Source organism: Dendropsophus ebraccatus, chromosome 14 (genome assembly GCF_027789765.1).
Source record: "Dendropsophus ebraccatus isolate aDenEbr1 chromosome 14, aDenEbr1.pat, whole genome shotgun sequence".
In the NCBI taxonomy this organism is placed as follows: domain Eukaryota; kingdom Metazoa; phylum Chordata; class Amphibia; order Anura; family Hylidae; genus Dendropsophus; species Dendropsophus ebraccatus.
In genome coordinates, this window is record NC_091467.1 from 5,242,548 (window position 1) to 5,260,086 (window position 17,539).

Here is a 17,539-nt window from a genome sequence, read left to right on the forward strand (position 1 = left end):
TCAACACGTGAGGCTGCGCTGTAGGGATCGCAGTTGAGTAGAGCGCATGCGTGCTGTGGCCTGTTCCGTGATTGGCATACACGGGGTGTGTCGGAGACGTCCAGTGCTGACTGCGCCCCCTATAGGGCCAGGGCTGCAGTGTGAACCACGTGATAGCGCCGGAGCGTCCGTGTTGACATAGCAACCATCAGCTAGCGTAGGGCCCCATGCACACACTGACAATGTGATTGCGTGGCCTATGAGGGGTGTCCCTGTTAGGGGCGGGGTTTGTCAGGATGGTTTATTAGGAAGTGCTCCAGAGAGATTCACACAGGAGAGTTTATACCTCCTGACCGTATAAGAGCGCATTCACACAGCGTAAAGCTACGCTGCGGCGGTTGTCCTGATAAGCGTCTTCCCGCTTGTTACAGATTCTTCAGCATCTTAGGGTGCGATTTATCTGACAGATCTGGAAGCCAAAGCCAGGAATGGATTGAAAAGAGGACAGATCCCAGTCTTTCCTTTATGACTTGATCCCTGTTTATAGTCTGTTCCTGGCTTTGGCTTCAAAGATCTGTCAGATAAATCTGTCCGTGTAAACACACCATTACTCATCGAGATTTCACATGAGCTGCCATATACCGCGGCGTCCTGCGCCATACGCACTGAGGTCAGTGGAGAGAACGCTGTGACAGGACACGTGGTACCGATTTATGTGGCCGCAGCTGTGAGTCCAGCACAATATGGTGCCCACCGGGACGGGACTGAACAATGTCCCTAATAGACTGGGCTCTGTACCCTGCGATCACATGATGGCGCAGGACGCCACGGTATACATCATCATAATACTACAGACAAATGTGAACACCTCCTCCACCGCGTGTCAGAGGACTCTCGCTGGGGTTCATCTCCACCCAAACTCTCAGCATTTCATTACTGATGGCTGAAGAAGTTGGATGCGGCCCTAGGGATGGCAGCATATGGCTGTATCCATGTTTTCCAGGTAGCCTTAGGAATGCATCCAACCTCTTTAGCTACTGAGAGTCAAACGCTGATAGTTCAAATTCAGATAAACCCGAGTGTACTCAAAGCTTGCTCATCTGTATTACCCAGCCCTGCTTTACTACAATAATCAAGACCACTTACCTCCATCACTCCTGTCCTGCATGCTCCCCGTCACATCTCCCGATCCCGGCCACACTCCTGTCCTGCATGCTCCCCGTCACATCTCCCGATCCCGGCCACACTCCCGTCCTGCCAGCTCCCCATCCTATATTCCGGTCCCGGCCACACTCCCGTCCTGCATGCTCCCCCATCCTATATTCCGGTCCCGGCCACACTCCTGTCCAGCATGCTCCCCCATCCCATATTCTGGTCCCGGCCACACTCCTGTCCTGCATGCTCCCCATCCTATATTCTGGTCCCGGCCACACTCCTGTCCTGCATGCTCCCCGTCACATCTCCCGATCCCGGCCACACTCCTGTCCAGCATGCTCCCCATCCTATATTCTGGTCCCGGCCACACTCCTGTCCAGCATGCTCCCCATCCTATATTCTGGTCCCGGCCACACTCCTGTCCTGCATGCTCCCCCATCCCATATTCTGGTCCTGGCCACACTCCTGTCCTGCATGCTCCCCCATCCCATATTCTGGTCCCGGCCACACTCCCGTCCTGCATGCTCCCCATCCCATATTCTGGTCCCGGCCACACTCCCGTTCTGCATGCTCTCCATCCCATATTCCGGTCCCGGCCACACTCCTGTCCTGCATGCTCCCCATCCCATATTCTGGTCCCGGCCACACTCCCGTCCTGCATGCTCCCCGTCACATCTCCCGATCCCGGCCACACTCCTGTCCTGCATGCTCCCCCATCCCATATTCTGGTCCCGGCCACACTCCTGTCATGCATGCTCCCCCATCCCATATTCTGGTCCCGGCCACACTCCTGTCATGCATGCTCCCCATCCCATATTCTGGTCCCGGCCACACTCCTGTCATGCATGCTCCCCCATCCCATATTCTGGTCCCGGCCACACTCCCGTCCTGCATGCTCCCCCATCCCATATTCTGGTCCCGGCCACACTCCTGTCATGCATGCTCCCCATCCCATATTCTGGTCCCGGCCACACTCCTGTCCTGCATGCTCCCCATCCCATATTCTGGTCCCGGCCACACTCCCGTCGTGCATGCTCCCCCATCCCATATTCTGGTCCCGGCCACACTCCTGTCCTGCATGCTCCCCCATCCTATATTCTGGTCCCGGCCACACTCCCGTCCTGCATGCTCCCCCATCCCATATTCTGGTCCCGGCCACACTCCCGTCATGCATGCTCCCCATCCCATATTCTGGTCCCGGCCACACTCCTGTCCTGCATGCTCCCCATCCCATATTCTGGTCCCGGCCACACTCCTGTCATGCATGCTCCCCCATCCCATATTCTGGTCCCGGCCACACTCCTGTCCTGCATGCTCCCCATCCTATATTCCGGTCCCGGCCACACTCCTGTCCTGCATGCTCCCCATCCTTTATTCCAGTCCCGGCCACACTCCTGTCCTGCATGCTCCCCCATCCCATATTCCGGTCCCGGCCACACTCCTGTCCTGCATGCTCCCCCATCCCATATTCCAGTCCCGGCCACACTCCTGTCCTGCATGCTCCCCCATCCCATATTCCAGTCCCGGCCACACTCCCGTCCTGCCAGCTCCCCCGTCACATCTTTTGGTCTCGGTCATACTCCTGTCCTGTAAGCTCCCCCATCACATTTTCTGGTCCCAGCCACACTCCTGTCAGCTCCCAATAATATCCAATACCTCTATTAAGCCAATCACAGAGCTGAGGGAGCAAGACAAAAGCTGCCAGGAGAGCACAGCTGGGACCAGAGAATCCCACAGTGGGAGCTGTGGGGAAGCAATTGAGGTAAATATTAGCTCTGTTATTTTAGTACTGCAAGGGGAGGCAGCCCCAACAGTCATATACTTACCTGCCAGTGCTCCAACGACGTCCTCCCCTTCTGCTGGATCGCCGCCCCCAGGTCATTAGCATACTGAGCCTCGAAGAATCACCCGGCTGGGTGACGTCATGGGGACCCCAGGAACGTGTGGCGCTGCTGTCTGCATCACCCGGTGGGAGTTTTGAATCCTGCAGATGCGAGTGGCAGGTCTAACGTGTACTGTTTCATGTGTACGAGTTGAGGTACATGTCTGCAAGTTGCAGCCTTTGCGGACTCTGATGGCAACTTCATCCATAGCTTACTGCCCATACAATCTACTTATTACCCCGCTGGCCAAATCCCTCTCCATCTCCTCTATTAATGTGCAGGTTCTCTCCTGCGTCATCTGGCACCACACACAGCAGGTAGGGGTTTCCATCAAGAGGACATCTCTTTTTTTTGGTTCTCCCGGGCTCCATTCATACCATACTTCTGGGTCTGCCATGGCTACAGAAATATCAACCTCAACTGGAGTACTGGAGAGGTGAGACGCTGGGAACACCAATGCCATGGTTCCTGTCTTTTGCTACCATGATCACCTCGTCTAGTGGGAGCTTCCACTCTTCAGCCAACTGGTCCTGTATCCTCAGCTCTGCCTGCACCCTATCATGACTTTGCAGATGGCTTCTTGAAGAAGCAGGCACAATCTCTTCCACCGCACCAGCCATATGACTGCCCCATAGACTTTTTTACCCACTCTCACGGCCCAAGACGGAGGTGATGTCGGCTTACATCAAGGGAAACCTTGAGAGGGGTTTCATTTGCAAGTCATAATTTCCAGTTGGGGCAGGTTTCTTCTTGGTGGAGATAAAGGGATGGATCCTTGAGGCCCTTTGTGGACTACAGGTGCCTCAATGAGATCACTATAAAGAACGGCTATCTGCTCCCATTCATTTCAGAGCTTTTTGATCAGATCTGGGGTGCCAAGATGTTCACTAAACACCTATACCCCTATACTAATCCGTAAGTGCGATGAAAGGAAGACTGCTTTCAACACCCTGGACGGACACCTTGAATGTCTGGTGATGCCCTTCGGGCTTTATAACACCCCCGGCGGTCTTCCAGGAGTTTGTTAACAATATATTTTGGGATATGTTATACAAGAGTGTGCTAGTTTATCTGGATGACATCTCTTTATACTCCTCTGGTCTTAGTTCTCATTGTTGTGCGATCTTAGTTTTGTCGGTCTTCGAGACATCCAGCACTTTTTCAGGTTTGCCAATTATTACTGCCAATTTATTCCACACCTCTAATCGCTGGGGGCTCCTATTGTTGCCCTCACCAAAAAGATCAGCAATCTGCGTGTATGGACTCCATATGCGGAAAGTGCTTTCTGTTGACTAAAATCCACTTTTGCTTCGTCCAGAATGCTCCATCGCCCCAACACCGAGAAACTGTTCTATGTAGAGGTTGACACTTCTGCGGTTGGGGCTGGAGCAGTCCTGGTCCAGAAGAATGACCTGGGCAGAATGGTCACATGCGTATTTTTCTCTAAGGCATTATCCACAGCCGAGAGAAATTACTCTATAGGAGATAGAGAACTATTGGTAATCAAGTTGGCCTTGGAGTATTGAAGACATCTATTGGAAGGGGCACTCTCATTCAGTGACAATCTATACAGATCACAAAAATCTTATGTACCTGCAAACCATACAGCGCCTAAGCCCCCGTCAGACCCGCTGGTCTCTCTTCTTTTCATTTTAATTTCACTCTCCATTACAGTCCAGCAGCCAACAATGTCAAGGCGGACGCACTATCTAGAGCATTGGTCGCCACAGATTTAGTTCCAGATCCGCAATACATCATTCCCCCAGAGTGCCTTGTCACAGCAGCACCAGTAAGACTGAGAGAGATTCCCCCGGGCAAGACATACATGCAGCCAAGCTCTAGGAAACAGATATTGACCTGGGGTCATGCCTCCTGTATAGCTGGCCATTCAGGGGTACGCAGATCCCTTGATCTAATTTCCTGGCATTATTGGTGGCCAACTCTGGTTGTAAAGATGTAAAAGATTTTGTGACTGCTTGCCCAGACTATGCCCGCATAGTATCTAGTCTTAGTCAGTGGTCGCTAAGGTCCTTCTCTGAGGGTAGTAACCTGGGAAGCCCATCCTGCCTTGCAGCAGGCGCGGGTGAAAATCTGGAGCTACTTAGACTCCACTGCTCGGGGAAGGAACGCCAGCACTCCTCGGTGATTCAGGGGATCCACCTCCTTGTGCTTGGACCAACCATTACACTGTGTTTCGCGTATTTCAAGATAGGCACTGTCAATTACTTAGGGCTGTCCAAGGCAAGTAGGCAGGATCAGTGGGCGGGGACCAGTTTAGGGTTATCAGTCTATGTCCACCCCATCCCTTCCCTGACTGAAGACCACCAGCAGTGTCTTGACACCAATACTGAAAGTCATACTCACCTCCCCCGATCCCCGCTGCTGCAGCTCTAACAGCTCCCAGTCTCTTCATCCTGGTGATGTGGCAACTCTACAGGAACTGCTAACTAAGCATAGCGCTGTTTGAGCCAAAGCTAAAGCTTTGGTTCTCCAGGCATGATGGGAAGTGTATTTTTGCAACATGTGGAGGGCCCTAGGTTCCCCATCCCTACTTTACAACAATAACAGAGACCACTTATCTCTGTTACTACCCTCGCTGCTCCTGCTGTCACATCTTTTGGTCCTAGCTTCACTCCTCCTGTCCTGCCAGCTCCCCCCCATATTTCAGCCAGTTTATCAACTTACCCACAATGCTGTCCCTGGTGCCCCTTCCACCCCCCTCCCTCCTTACATCCTCCCACTGCCCCAAGTCTCCCTGCACCACTCTCCCCTTTACCCCTTGACCCTGGTATCTCCACCCCTCCCCACCCCCCTTTTACATCACCAGCACATTGTCCCCGGCACCCCCGCCACCACCCTGTCTCTAATGTACAGAATTCAGGGTTCTTCTATCTCATCAGATGATGGCGTTAGTCAGCAGGGGTGGTCACACACATCCCTCTACACCAAAAAGGATCTACCACTTTATTATGAGACGTGGGAAGCAATGGGGTCTTTACAAGGGTCTCATCTGGTAAGAGGCTCAGGGTGTAAGTTCGTTCCTCGCGGTTCCTCAGGGCGGCGTGTTGCACTGAACATGTGAAGACACTCCCATCATCCTTAGGACTAGGTGTAAACTTCAGGAAGCTCCACATGGAATTGACACCTTTGTTGTTTGTGACACACAGAGCACGGCAGGCACTTTCATGCAGTCTGACGCCATCTTTAAACCAGTCCACTACAATGTCTTTGGGAAGGAAGTTACCGATCCTGCAGCTGAGGAGTGTTTCCTGTCCGATGACGGGGGTCACGGGGTCAGCGGTGATAAACTGCACCTCAGGCGGCGTCCCTGTCGAGAGTAAAAGGGTTATTACACTGACATTCCTTTAATCTGCAATCCAGAAACCCTGGGGAGTGAGCCCGAAGCAGGGGGAACAATAATGACATGTTATAGACAGTCCTGTCTAATTATCCGACTCTAGGGAAGAGTGATGAGATGTTATAGATTGTTTTATCTGATAATCTGGCACTAGGGGGCAGAAGTGATGAGATGTTGTAGACTGTCCTGTCTGCTGTTATAGGCTAGCCCCGCCCCCTTTGATTCTGGATTACCGGATGGGTACAGTACCTTGTGTGTTGACCTCGTAGCTCAGCTCATCTACACTGCGCAGGCTGGGGTGGCTGATCTGACAGGTATACAGCGCCCCCTCCTCCTCCTCACTCAGGATCACCTCCATCTGGCTCCACACACTGTAACACTCACTGTCACAGGGGAAGGGCCCAAACTGCGTAGCCCCGCTCTGCACTTGGCCGTTCCTCAGCCAGGTAAGGGCTATGGGCTTGGGATAGAAACGCTCCACCATACAGCTCAGGGTCAGCGTGGCGCCCCCCTGAGGATCCTGCGGCCAGCTGCTCATGGAACTTTTCTTAGGACGCACTGAAAAAAAAAAAAATGAAATATTAAACTAAAGCTCTCTGTGTTATTTGAATGATTCCTGATTGCCAGTGAATGGAAACTCTACAGACAGAGGCTGAAAGCCACCCTGACCTGGCACTGCTCTTAGCGGACTGGATCAGGGGCCCCAAGAGGCAACATTTTCTCTGCACTGTGGGCCTAACCTTCTTGTGGATACTGGAGACTTCAGAGGAGACGGTTCAGAGGCCTAAAGTCTGATGCACTGTCACAGGAACTGAGGCATGCAGGAACTGTACACTTGCTAAGATCTAAGGCTCGGTGTGCATCCTAAGGCCTGGTTTGAAGCCTAAGGCTCGGTTTGGTCTAAGGCCTGGTGCGAAGCCTTATGGTGCGTTTACACAGAGAGATTTATCTGACAAAGATAAAAAACAGGGAATAGGTCATAAAGGAAAGACTGAAATTTCTCCTCTTTTCAAATCCATTCCTGGCTTTGGCTTCCAAAATCTGTCAAATAAATCTGCCTATGTAAACCATCGGCACCAAAGGCCGTACTCTGTACGGTGTGAAATATTCCCTATTCTTCTATAGGATCCCGGCCGGAGCGTATACACATAGTATACGCTCCGGACGGAATCTTATGTGGCGCCGCAAAAAACTGACATGTCAGTTTTCTGCGGCTGCAATTCAGTGAATTGCAGCCGCAGAAAGACCTGCCAGTTTACACAATGAAGCAATGTGTGCTATGAGAGTTCTGATGCGCCTGCATCAGAACACTGCGGCCGGAAAGATCACTGCAGTACCGGCCGGGATGATCTTTGCAGAGACCGGCCATTCCGTGACACGGCCGGTCTCTTACGTAATGTGAACATAGCCTATACCTGCGTACTTCTCTCCGGTCTCTTATACAGTATATACCCACGTACTTCTCTCCAGTCTTTTATACAGTATATACCTGTGTACAGCAGTATTTTAGCTACCCAGTATAATAAAAGTGAAAGTGATCTGCCAGGACCTGACAGATTTGCAGTGTAATTTACGATGCGAGTCGCTAGGTGTGAAGGCACCCTTAAAGTGAATCTGTCAGCACCCGGGCCCTCCCTGAAATGCTGACAGTGTGCTGTAGCTGGCAGTCCCCTGGGGGCCCTACCTGAGGTGCTAACAGTGTGCTGTAGTCGTCAGTCCCCTAGTGTTACCTTTCAGTAATTTTTCTGTTCCGTGGAATCTCACGTCTCCTACTGTAATGAAGAGTCAATGAGGAGCTGTGGCTCAGCAAATGTGAGGCACTCTGGTACCCCTCACCACTGCTTCCTCCTCCCTTGTCTTCATGAATAATCAATGCTGCCCGGCTTCCTGCTCGCTCAGCTGTCAGTATCTGCCAACAAAGGAGTGATCTGTAATCAGATATAGTTGAACCTCCTGGCCTGTGTTGGAGCTGTGGTCTAGGGGTAAATCACCTGTCTGGAGACCAGGAACAGATTTTTCTTTGGTTCAGTTCCCCTGATAGGGATTGAAATATGTTTTTTTTTTATTTTTTTCCTTTTTTTACTATTGTATCAAGTGCAAAGAATTCCCAATCAGGTCCAAATTAGTGTTGTTTTTTGTTTTTGTTTTTTTATACAATAATGAGAAAAAATAAAAAAATAAATAAATCATTTTTCATTTCTATTAGGGGAATTGATCTAAAGACAAAACTGTTCCTGGTATCTAGACAAGCAATTTACCCCTAGACCACAGCTAGGTTAAACTATATAACTATATCTGATTGCAGATCACTCCTCTGTTGGCATATACTGACTGACAGCTGAGCGAGCAGGAGGCAGGGCAGAAGAGGTTATTCATGAAGGAGGAGGAGGAAGGAGTAGTGAGGGGTGCCAGAGTGCGGCACAATTGCTGAGACACAACTCCTTATTGACTAAGATTGTGCAGAATCCATTCCACGGATAAATTATTGAAAGTTACCATGCTCACTAGGGGACTGCTAGCTACAGCGCACAGCCAGCATCTCAGGTAGGGCCCGCAGGGGACTGCCAGCTACAGCACACTGTCACCACCTCAGGTAGGGCCCGCAGGGGACTGCCAGCTACAGCACACTGTCACCACCTCAGGTACAGCCCTCAGGGGACTGCCAGCTACAGCACACTGTCAGCACCTCAGGTACAGCCCTCAGGGGACTGCCAGCTACAGCGCACAGCCAGCATCTCAGGTAAGGCCCCCAGGGGTCTGCCAGCTACAGCACACTGTCAGCACCTCAGGTAGGGCCCCAGGGGACTGCCAGCTACAGCACACTGTCACCACCTCAGGGGCCAGCTACCGCACACTGTCAGCACCTCAGGTACAGCCCTCAGGGGACTGCCAGCTACAGCACACTGTCAGCACCTCAGGTAGGGCCCCAGGGGACTGCCAGCTACAGCACACTGTCACCACCTCAGGGGCCAGCTACCGCACACTGTCAGCACCTCAGGTACAGCCCTCAGGGGACTGCCAGCTACAGCACACTGTCAGCACCTCAGGTAGGGCCCCAGGGGACTGCCAGCTACAGCACACTGTCACCACCTCAGGGGCCAGCTACCGCACACTGTCAGCACCTCAGGTACAGTCCTCAGGGGACTGCCAGCTACAGCACACTGTCAGCACCTCAGGGAGGGCCCTCAGGGGACTGCCAGCTACAGCACACTGTCAGCACCTCAGGGAGGGCCCGAGTGCAGACAGATTCCCTTTAAGAAGTTTTCTACGGTTCTCCTGCACCCACAGACCTACGCCACCACCTGGCTGCCCTGGGTTACTGCACATCCCTTTGAGGAGGGACTGGATGTAGCTCTGCAGTGATTGGCTCCCACCCTGAGTTGGACCTGAGAGACTCCGCCCACAAAATGCACTTCACGAGTCATGTGACCAAATCTTTCCTTCCTGACATGTGACCAATACACCACGCGGACTATATACCTCTGTGTGACAGGTAAAATATATGAGAAATATATGAGAGCCAAGAGTATTCATCCGCCACACAATCACTTCAGGCCGGGATACGGGGACACTGACAGTGGTGGATCACACCTACCTGCCACATGTATACAGCTCTCCCGCCTGACGGCAGCTGCCAGCGCCTTGTGCTGCACCGCACACACCAGCGTGGCCCCGTCATCCTGGATGGAGGGGGTGTATGACAGCTGGGAGGTGGTATTATACAGACTGTCATGTCTGCTGAGCGGGTGCTGAGCCAGGCTGGTGATGTCCGTGGCCTGCAGCAGACGGTCATCCCTCCCGCTGCCGCCACCTGCCTCTCCACGGCTTCTCTCAATGTACCAGCAAATGTCCACTGCTTTAGGCCGGAAGCCATTGATGTTACATATGGCGGCCATCTTGTCACCTGCAAGATTCACTTCCGGCAGGATCAGCTCTGAAACCCGCGGAGGCACTACAAGAAAGGATCAGTAACTTATTATACACAGCAAAATGGGACGTACATGTTATATCAGTACAGGAGCGACTGATATCAGTCACATAGGATGTAATAGGAGGTTATATCAGTGCTGGAGCGTTATAAGAGGAGCGGCTGATATCAGTCACATAGGATGTAATAGGAGGTTATATCAGTGCTGGAGCGTTATAAGGGGAACGGCTGATATCAGTCACATAGGATGTAATAGGAGGTTATATCAGTACAGGAGCGTTATAAGGGGAACGGCTGATATCAGTCACATATGATGTAATAGGAGATTATATCAGTACTGGAGCGTTATAAGAGCGGCTGATATCAGTCACATATAATGTAATAGGAGGTTATATCAGTACTGGAGCGTTATAAGAGCGGCTGATATCAGTCACATATGATGTAATAGGTTATATCAGTTCTGGAGCGTTATAAGAGGAGCAGCTGATATCAGTCACATATGATGTAATAGGAGGTTATATCAGTACTGGAGCGTTATAAGAGGAGCGGCTGATATCAGTCACATAGGATGTAATAGGAGGTTATATCAGTGCTGGAGCGTTATAAGAGGAGCGGCTGATATCAGTCACATAGGATGTAATAGGAGGTTATATCAGTACTGGAGCGTTATAAGAGGAGCGTCTGATATCAGTCACATAGGATGTAATAGGAGGTTATATCAGTGCTGGAGCGTTATAAGAGGAGTGGCTGATATCAGTCACATAGGATGTAATAGGTTATATCAGTACTGGAGCGTTATAAGAGGAGGGTCTGATATCAGTCACATAGGATGTAATAGGAGGTTATATCAGTACTGGAGCGTTATAAGAGGAGCGGCTGATATCAGTCACATAGGATGTAATGTCTGGAGGTTATATCAGTACTGGAGCGTTATAAGAGGAGCGGCTGATATCAGTCACATATGATGTAATAGGAGGTTACATCAGTACAGGAGCGTAATAAGAGGAGTGGCTGATATCAGTCACATATGATGTAATAGGAGGTTATATCAGTGCTGGAGCGTTATAAGAGGAGCGGCTGATATCAGTCACATATGATGTAATGTCTCTGGTTATATCAGTACTGGAGCGTTATAAGAGGAGCGGCTGATATCAGTCACATATGATGTAATAGGAGGTTATATCAGTACTGGAGCGTTATAAGAGGAGCGGCTGATATCAGTCACATATAATGTAATAGGAGGTTATATCAGTACTGGAGCGTTATATAAGGAGTGGCTGATATCAGTCACATAGGATGTGATGTGTGGAGGATCATTACCTGATGCCAAAAATTTCCAGTATAAAAGTGCAGACACCAGGAGGAGCATCGCCGCCCCCATCAGGACAGAGACAATGAGCAACGCACTGCTGGGGACCCGCACCACTGCCAGAGAGAAGAGCCCGAGTTATCATCAGAGTCGACTCCATACACCACATGTGTGCCACGTCTGGTATCAGCCACAGATCATAACTATACAGGCCCCACAGTCACTGCACAGACCTCACAGTCACTGCACAGACCTCACAGTCACTGCACAGACCCCACAGTCACTGCACAGGCCCCACAGTCACTGCACAGGCCCCACAGTCACTGCACAGGCCCCACAGTCACTGCACAGGCCCCACAGTCACTGCACAGGCCCCACAGTCACTGCACAGGCCCCACAGTCACTGCACAGACCCCACAGTCACTGCACAGACCTCACAGTCACTGCACAGACCTCACAGTCACTGCACAGACCTCACAGTCACTGCACAGAGCCCACAGTCACTGCACAGACCTCACAGTCACTGCACAGAGCCCACAGTCACTGCACAGACCCCACAGTCACTGCACAGACCTCACAGTCACTGCACAGAGCCCACAGTCACTGCACAGACCTCACAGTCACTGCACAGAGCCCACAGTCACTGCACAGACCCCACAGTCACTGCACAGACCTCACAGTCACTGCACAGACCTCACAGTCACTGCACAGAGCCCACAGTCACTGCACAGACCTCACAGTCACTGCACAGAGCCCACAGTCACTGCACAGACCTCATAGTCACTGCACAGAGCCCACAGTCACTGCACAAACCTCACAGTCACTGCACAGGCCCCACCGTCACTGCACAGACCTCACAGTCACTGCACAGGCCCCACAGTCACTGCACAGACCTCACAGTCACTGCACAGAGCCCACAGTCACTGCACAGAGCCCACAGTCACTGCACAGGCCTCACAGTCACTGCACAGACCTCACAGTCACTGCACAGGCCCCACAGTCACTGCACAGAGCCCACAGTCACTGCACAGAGCCCACAGTCACTGCACAGGCCTTACAGTCACTATACAGACCTCACAGTCACTGCACAGGCCCCACAGTCACTGCACAGGCCTTACAGTCACTATACAGACCTCACAGTCACTGCACAGGCCCCACAGTCACTATACAGACCTCACAGTCACTGCACAGGCCCCACAGTCACTGCACAGGCCCCACAGTCACTGCACAGAGCCCACAGTCACTGCACAGACCTCACAGTCACTGCACAGAGCCCACAGTCACTGCACAGGCCTTACAGTCACTATACAGACCTCACAGTCACTGCACAGGCCCCACAGTCACTGCACAGACCTCACAGTCACTGCACAGACCTCACAGTCACTGCACAGACCTCACAGTCACTGCACAGACCTCACAGTCACTGCACAGACCTCACAGTCACTGCACAGAGCCCACAGTCACTGCACAGGCCCCACAGTCACTGCACAGGCCCCACAGTCACTGCACAAACCTCACAGTCACTGCACAGAGCCCACAGTCACTGCACAGGCCCCACAGTCACTGCACAGGCCCCACAGTCACTGCACAAACCTCACAGTCACTGCACAGAGCCCAGAGTCACTGCACAGACCTCACAGTCACTGCACAGAGCCCACAGTCACTGCACAGGCCTCACAGTCACTGCACAGGCCCCACAGTCACTGCACAGGCCCCACAGTCACTGCACAGACCTCACAGTCACTGCACAGACCTCACAGTCACTGCACAGACCTCACAGTCACTGCACAGACCTCACAGTCACTGCACAGACCTCACAGTCACTGCACAGACCTCACAGTCACTATACAGACCTCACAGTCACTGCACAGGCCCCACAGTCACTGCACAGACCTCACAGTCACTGCACAGACCTCACAGTCACTGCACAGACCTCACAGTCACTATACAGGCCCCACAGTCACTGCACAGGCCCCACAGTCACTATACAGGCCCCACAGTCACTGCACAGACCTCACAGTCACTGCACAGACCTCACAGTCACTGCACAGAGCTCACAGTCACTGCACAGAGCTCACAGTCACTGCACAGGCCCCACAGTCACTGCACAGGCCCCACAGTCACTATACAGGCCCCACAGTCACTATACAGGCCTTACAGTCACTATACAGGCCCCACAGTCACTATACAGGCCCCACAGTCACTGCACAGGCCCCACAGTCACTATACAGGCCCCACAGTCACTGCACAGGCCCCACAGTCACTGCACAGGCCCCACAGTCACTGCACAGAGCCCACAGTCACTGCACAGACCTCACAGTCACTGCACAGGCCCCACAGTCACTGCACAGGCCCCACAGTCACTGCACAGACCTTACAGTCACTATACAGACCTCACAGTCACTGCACAGACCTCACAGTCACTGCACAGACCTCACAGTCACTATACAGGCCCCACAGTCACTATACAGACCCCACAGTCACTGCACAGGCCCCACAGTCACTGCACAGGCCCCACGGTCACTCCCAGGGGCCTGAGTTTGGTTACCGGTGAGGTGGATGTTGGTTCCTCTCCTCAGCGGCTCGGTCAGTGACTGGTGTCGGACCTCGCACAGGATCGCACCGCCATCATCTTCCTCGGTTACCACGATGGAGACCTGACTATCGGCCGTGTAGGTCCCATTCTCCCCCTGGACGGGGACCCCAGTGCAGATGTCCTTCTTCAGGACTGTCTCTCCTTCCTCCTTCTCCAGGATCCACTGGACATCGAGGTCTCGTGGGTAGAAATGACTGAGCTTACAGATAAAGGTCTTCATCTCTCCGCTGCTCAGGTGCGGGTTCTCCGGGAGCAGCGTAATGGCCGGCTGCGCTGTACACAAGACCGGACACAGGTTATCATCTCCACGCTACACCACTCTATAAATACTACAGTCACCTTCAGAGCGGCACTCACTATTCTGTTGCTTATAAACTAGCTCTCAGGTAGCCTCATCTTTCCTAAATCTTTATGCAGCCAGTGACTATGCTGAGGATAGGAGCAGTATGGTACAGGGGACTCTGATCCTGCATGATAGCCTGTACTGTATTCCAGAGCTGCACTCACAATTCTGCTGCTCACCAGTTAGTTCTCCTAAAAATCTATGGAAAGAGGTAGTACTGTAGGAGATGCTTTGACAGTTAGTTAAAGACTGCACTATATTTCAGAGCGGCAGTCACAACTCGGCTGGCTTCAGAGCTTAAAGGGGCCCTCCAGTGAAAATATTTTTCTTTCAAATCAACTGGTGTCAGAAAGTAATATAGAATTGTCATTTATTTCTATTGAAAAATCTCCAGTCTTCTCATACTTATTAGCTGCTATATGTCCTGCAGGAAGTGGTGTATTCTCTCCAGTCTGACACAGTGCTCTCTGCTGCCACCTCTGTCCATGTCAGGAACTGTCCAGAGCAGGAGAGGTTTCCTATGGGGATTTGCTGCTGCTCTGGACAGTTCCTGACATGGACAGAGGTGGCAGCAGAGAGCACTGTGTCAAACTGGAGAGAATACATCACTTCCTGCAGGACATACAGCAGCTGATAAGTACTGGAAGACTGGAGATTTTTACATAGAAGTGAATTACAAATATATATAACTTTCTGCCACCAATTAAATTGAAAGGAAAAGATTTTCACTGTGGTACTTCTTTAATTCTCCTAGCAGAATTAGAGCTGGTGCCCATTTTGCAGGAGATAAGTGATGAGGACACATGGACCTCTTCCGGGAGCTCACCTGTCAGTGTCAGGACCAGCGTGGCCTCCGCAACCTCTGGAGATATGAGCACTGTGCAGGTGTATTCGCCCTCATCCTCTATCGTCAGGCGCGGCAGGTATAGGGAGGCGTTGCCTGTTTCCAGGAGTCGGTGATTGATGGAGCTATCTGGTCGCAGGGAATTGATATTGACTCCATCAAACATGTAGACCGTCCTCCCCCGCCCCTCGCCGCGCCTCACCGACCACTTCACAGCAACATCCTCAGCTCTGATGGGCTCCGGAACGGTGAAATAACAATGGAGCAAAACATCTCCGTCCACCAAAGCCTGGGGCTGCGGCACGGACGTTCTCACTTCCAGGGATTCTAAAAGGAAATAAAGATAAGAGAAGCTACAGGAACTACAGGTATCAGCCTGACCCCCATACCCGAGGTCATCATCCTACAGACGGGGGCCATTACTGCAGGCGCCATATCCAGCACTGAGCCTGAGTATATATACAGCTCGGTATACACACCTGTCAGCGCACACAGGACGCCCAGAACAATGATCCTCGCCATCAGCCAGCCGGACTCTGCACCTGGGAGGAGACAGGAAGCAGCAGAGCCTAGAACCCAGAACAGTGGGAGCAAGAGAAGAAGACGCCACATGACCCGCCGCCATCACTTCACACCAGCAAATCTTATCAGGCACCAATAACAGCGCATATGGGTGGGGCACACCCGCACCTGATGTGCCCTCTGTATACAGCGGAGTCACAATATCTCCATAGAAGAAAGATACAGCAGCGGGAACTGCACAATAAAGTCAAGTAGTCGTAGAAAGGACATGTTTCCAAAAGATACTCCTCTCTTCGTCAGGTGCCAGGTACATCATGCTCCAAGTTCATCAGGTTCCAGGTTTATCAGGTCGCAGGTTCTAAAGGTCCCAGGTCCATCAGATTTATCAGGTTTCATGCCCAACAGGTTGGATGTCCATTAGGTCGCAGGTTCATAATGTCCCAGGTCCATCAGGTCACAAGTTCATCTGGTTCCAGGTTCACCAGGTCCCAGGTCCATTGGGTCGCAGGTTCATTGCGTCACAGGTCAATCAGCCCACAGGTCTATCATGTTGCAGGTCCATCAGGTTCTAGTGTAGTATCCCACCACGGGTGTTACTAGTTTGTACACCCCTCGTAAAAGCCTGTATTCTAATTAAAAGTGGTGATCGAGTTGTACCAAAGTTTTGCCACTAGATGTCGCTAGTATGTATGTCTTGTGTCTATGTATTGCACAGCTGTAGTACTCAAGGGGCTATTGTTTTGCGATTTGTACACCAATGAGAATTCTCTTTTCCACCTATGTCTGTTCTTCTTTCTTCTTTGCACTCTCTTCTCACCCACTCACAGCAGGTATTAAATACCCTGTAGGGAGTTGCTACATGTGGATAGGAAGTGTAATCTTACACAGTCTAGTCTGGTTCCTGTACAGAGAGGAACCATAGCTGCAGCCATAGCACACATACACACAGCCTACTGCAGCCATAGCGCCTCGCACACACACACACACCTGCAGCCATTGAACACTGAAGAAAAACACACAATCTTCTCCCAGAGAGAAAACACCACACTGAGGACAGAGGTTACTGCTACACTACTTATGTCTTCTCCTCCTCCTTTATATTACACAGGATCAAGGATGGTCCGAACCTGCCGAGGTTCAGGTTCGTACAAACCTGAACTCTCTGCAATGATTCCCACTGTCTGCCCACTCTGTGGAGAGGGTGGACACAGCCGGAGTACCGCTTGATAAACTGGGATACAGCCTATGGCTATGGCTGTATCCCAGTTTTCCAGGTGGTCCTCCGGCTGTATCCACCCGCTGCACGGAGCGGGCAGACAGTGGGAATCATTGCAGAGAGTTCAGGTTTGTACGAACCTGAACCTCGGCAGGTTCGGACCATCCCTACACAGGATATCTTCATATTTCACTGCTGCTCATATACAGTCATCCAGCATTCAGGAAGAGAACAGCACAGATCTCCCCCCACACAGTGGACTCTTCCAGCTCAGAAACAAACTGCCAAATAGTGACCGACAACTTTTCCCCGACCACCCTTATGTTATAGGGCCAGTGTCCTATTACTGATATAGTCCCCGACCACCCTTATATAATAGGGCCAGTGTCCCATTACTGATATAGTC

The 17,539-nt window shown here is 51.7% G+C and overlaps 1 protein-coding gene across 1 annotated transcript; it reads right to left on the reverse strand.

Annotated features, from left to right (window-relative positions):
- Positions 1–5,926: 5,926 nt before the first annotated feature.
- LOC138772848 (signal-regulatory protein beta-1-like) lies at positions 5,927–16,847 on the reverse strand. The gene is made up of 7 exons (XM_069953568.1): positions 15,875–16,847; positions 15,378–15,722; positions 14,161–14,481; positions 11,624–11,728; positions 9,971–10,327; positions 6,625–6,933; positions 5,927–6,345 (listed from the first exon to the last, which is right to left on the reverse strand). The coding sequence occupies exons 1-7, from the start codon at positions 16,005–16,007 to the stop codon at positions 5,927–5,929; spliced, it is 1,989 nt and encodes a 662-aa protein (XP_069809669.1). The 5' UTR covers positions 16,008–16,847.
- Between the last annotated feature and the right edge of the window lie 692 nt (positions 16,848–17,539).

Coding starts and splice junctions, on each gene's coding strand:
- LOC138772848 (XM_069953568.1), bottom strand. CDS start 16,007: ATGTGGCGTCTTCTTCTCTTGCTCCCACTGTTCTGGGTTCTAGGCTCT. Junction 15,723..15,874: donor CGTCCTGTGTGCGCTGACAG/GTGTGTATACCG, acceptor ATTTCCTTTTAG/AATCCCTGGAAGTGAGAACG. Junction 6,346..6,624: donor CTACGAGGTCAACACACAAG/GTACTGTACCCA, acceptor TACTCTCGACAG/GGACGCCGCCTGAGGTGCAG.